The sequence below is a fragment of the Uloborus diversus genome, chromosome 9, assembly GCF_026930045.1.
Source record: "Uloborus diversus isolate 005 chromosome 9, Udiv.v.3.1, whole genome shotgun sequence".
Taxonomy (NCBI): Eukaryota; Metazoa; Arthropoda; class Arachnida; order Araneae; family Uloboridae; genus Uloborus; species Uloborus diversus.
The window spans coordinates 24,471,065-24,473,863 of NC_072739.1; the positions used below are offsets into that span (position 1 = coordinate 24,471,065).

Sequence of the window (2,799 nt, forward strand, 5' to 3'; positions counted from 1 at the left end):
TGTGAAAACTCACTTTGTTTTGCTTACATTCTATTTTGTCCGATCGATTGCTGCAACCATAAGCTGCACAAAATCTGGGCATATTTAAAATCTGTGAAGTAAGCAATTGGAAATGATGATTTTTTCAAGCAAACTCTGCACTTGAACAGTGTCACAATGGCGATTCCGAATGTAAATACCCGCAGAGAAGAATTTAAAGAGACCGTTGCCAAACCGTGAATAAGGTCCATTTATTTAAGTTACTGGACTGAATAGCTGTTTTCAAGAGATATGCTTGGTTAGGTTTGAAGTTTATGATGAATGAAGGACTTGATGAAGCTCAGTGGCAGCACTCCTCACTTTCACACTGCAGATTTGGGTTCGGTTCCTGGGTTGCAAATGATCAATTCCTCCCTTTAGTGGGTTGATATAAATATACACATATTCTGTGATTTCATTCCCTTCAAAAGATGAAGCAAATTGTTAGAAAATGTATTTAATCCCTTAAATGAGAACTCCTCGATTCATTAAAAAAATTAGAAAGTTAATAATGTTTCACGTACATTTAAATTTTTCTGACACAAAAGACTTACGATTGTTTTTTTTTAAAATCTTGTAATGGCCTTAAGCTAGTCTCAAAACCATTCTCTAACACATATTGTTTGTCATCGAACGGTGATAATGCGATTTTGTTAGTCTCTACTGTATACATAGTATGCTTTTCACTCTGGATCCGCGACGAGACTTCTCTTTGTGGTGGACCCAACAACATAAACTTTAACTTTCTGCTAGAAATAAGAACTTTCACTTCCACCAAGAAATAAGAACTTCCACTCAGCAATGCGGCAGATAAACAGCCGTCATAGATGTGTTAAGGCAGTTCCTCTCAGCGCGTGTTGATTTGTGTGATGTCTTTGCGCTCGTGCAGAGGTGCAGAGCGGCTTGTTGAAAAGTTATGTTCGTGTTTACCATTTAATTGTTTTTTACGTTTTTAGCATTTACTAGTTGCTAATAAATAGTTGAATGTTCAACCAAGCATGTTCGTCATCTTTTGATATGGTGTTCCCCGCCTGGACAGTGCTCTACACGCAACCATCGAATTTAAAAGTAAACGGACACCCAAAGAAACAAAGTAGTGACCGGTGGGGCACGCCTAAAATTGGTGACCCGGAAAGTGGTTATGACTCGTAGTTGCAAAGCGTGCAATGTTGACGATGTCTGAGCTGGGTAGGTTTTCCCCCAACAGTATTTTCGTATTTTGAAAGAAATGGTCTTTAATTTCCGCGATTGTATAACGCCTTTGAAACAATTCAAATTTTGCTCGGTTTACTGGTTTTAGGAATTGCCTACTGTATTTATGTGGAACGCAATTTTTATTAATACTGTTTTACATTTTAATATTATTGTGTGCTCAATGGTAGATTTTTAGTGCTTAGTGTATAAAATTTTACCATTTAATGTATTCAAACTCAATTTTTTTTTACCATTGCTAATTCAAGTTTAATATGATAACTCCTTCAGTAAACGAACATTCAAATGCGGAAAGTTAAATTTCTCATGTGGCCTCCAAAAACCTCCACCTTTTTGGAAAAAGCAATCCAAATCTATGGTTTCTTCGTTTGGAAGCTCAATTTTCTTTAGTTCATGTTACCGCGGACGAAACAAAATTCAATTATGTTGTGGCAGCTATAGACTCGGATATTTTAAGTTCTGTTAGTGATATAATTGTAAGACCACCAGATACCAATAGATATGAAACCGTAAAAAAAACGGTTAATTGACTTGCATTCGGAAAGTGAATTTTCAAAAATAAGAACTCTATTACAAGGATTAGAACTGGGGGATCAGCGCCCGTCACAATTGCTTATGCGTATGCGTACTCTTGGTGGCGATTCAGTAGGCGAGCCTTTAGTGAAATCCCTTTGGTTAGGAAGATTGCCTAGCGGTATACAATCACTATTGGCCGTTTTAAATGAGGATTTGACACAACTTGCGTCCATTGCTGATAAAATTCATGATTTAATGCCACAAGCATCAATTAGTGCCGCGCATGTGTCCTCGGCTCCACAGAATTTAGCACTTCAGGTGCAAATTGATCAGCTAACTCAACAAGTTCAATAGCTGACTTCCGTAGTTAATGATAGGATGACGCGAAGAGATAGTGAGCATAATAGATACCCTAGGAATCGTGAAAATTACCGCCGTCGTAGTAGCTCACGAAATCAGTCATACAAGGAGCCTGAAAATGGTATTTGCTTTTATCATGTGAATTTTAGTGATAAGGCTAGAAAGTGTAATTTTCCTTGTTCATTTCGCAATAAGGGAAACTCCTAGGGCGGTCACTTACCTGCCAAAATGTCGATCGCCAAATAAATCAAATTTTGATGGCCGATTCTAAATCAAAACTTTCATTTTTAATTGATACTGGTGCAGATATTTCAGTACTGGCCAAAGTTTATGCTCCAAACGCTGAACCACAACAGGATTTAACATTATACGCCGCCTACGGCACGAAAACCGCGACTTACGGAACTAAACGCATGGTACTCGATCTCAATTTACGACGCTAATTTACATGGTGCTTCGTTGTTGCTGATGTTAAACAACCTATTATCGGGGTAGATTTTCTAAAATATTTTAATTTGCTTGTCGATGCCAAACATCATCGAGTTATAGATGATGCTAATACGAAAATTACGTCAAATGGAAAAATTTCTATGCTCACTTCCCCTGAATCAAGTCTTTCAATACTTATTGGGATTGGTGCTTTTGACAAATTCTTAATGATTACCCTGAACTCATAAAACCCATCACAACCTG

The 2,799-nt window shown here is 37.5% G+C and overlaps 1 protein-coding gene across 1 annotated transcript; it reads left to right on the forward strand.

The window, feature by feature from the left end:
• Positions 1 to 293: 293 nt before the first annotated feature.
• Positions 294 to 2,100, forward strand: LOC129229806 (uncharacterized). The gene is given in 4 exon segments (XM_054864183.1): positions 294 to 340; positions 1,549 to 1,567; positions 1,569 to 1,742; positions 1,744 to 2,100. Coding segments are annotated over 4 exon segments (597 nt in total).
• The last annotated feature ends 699 nt before the right edge of the window (positions 2,101 to 2,799 follow it).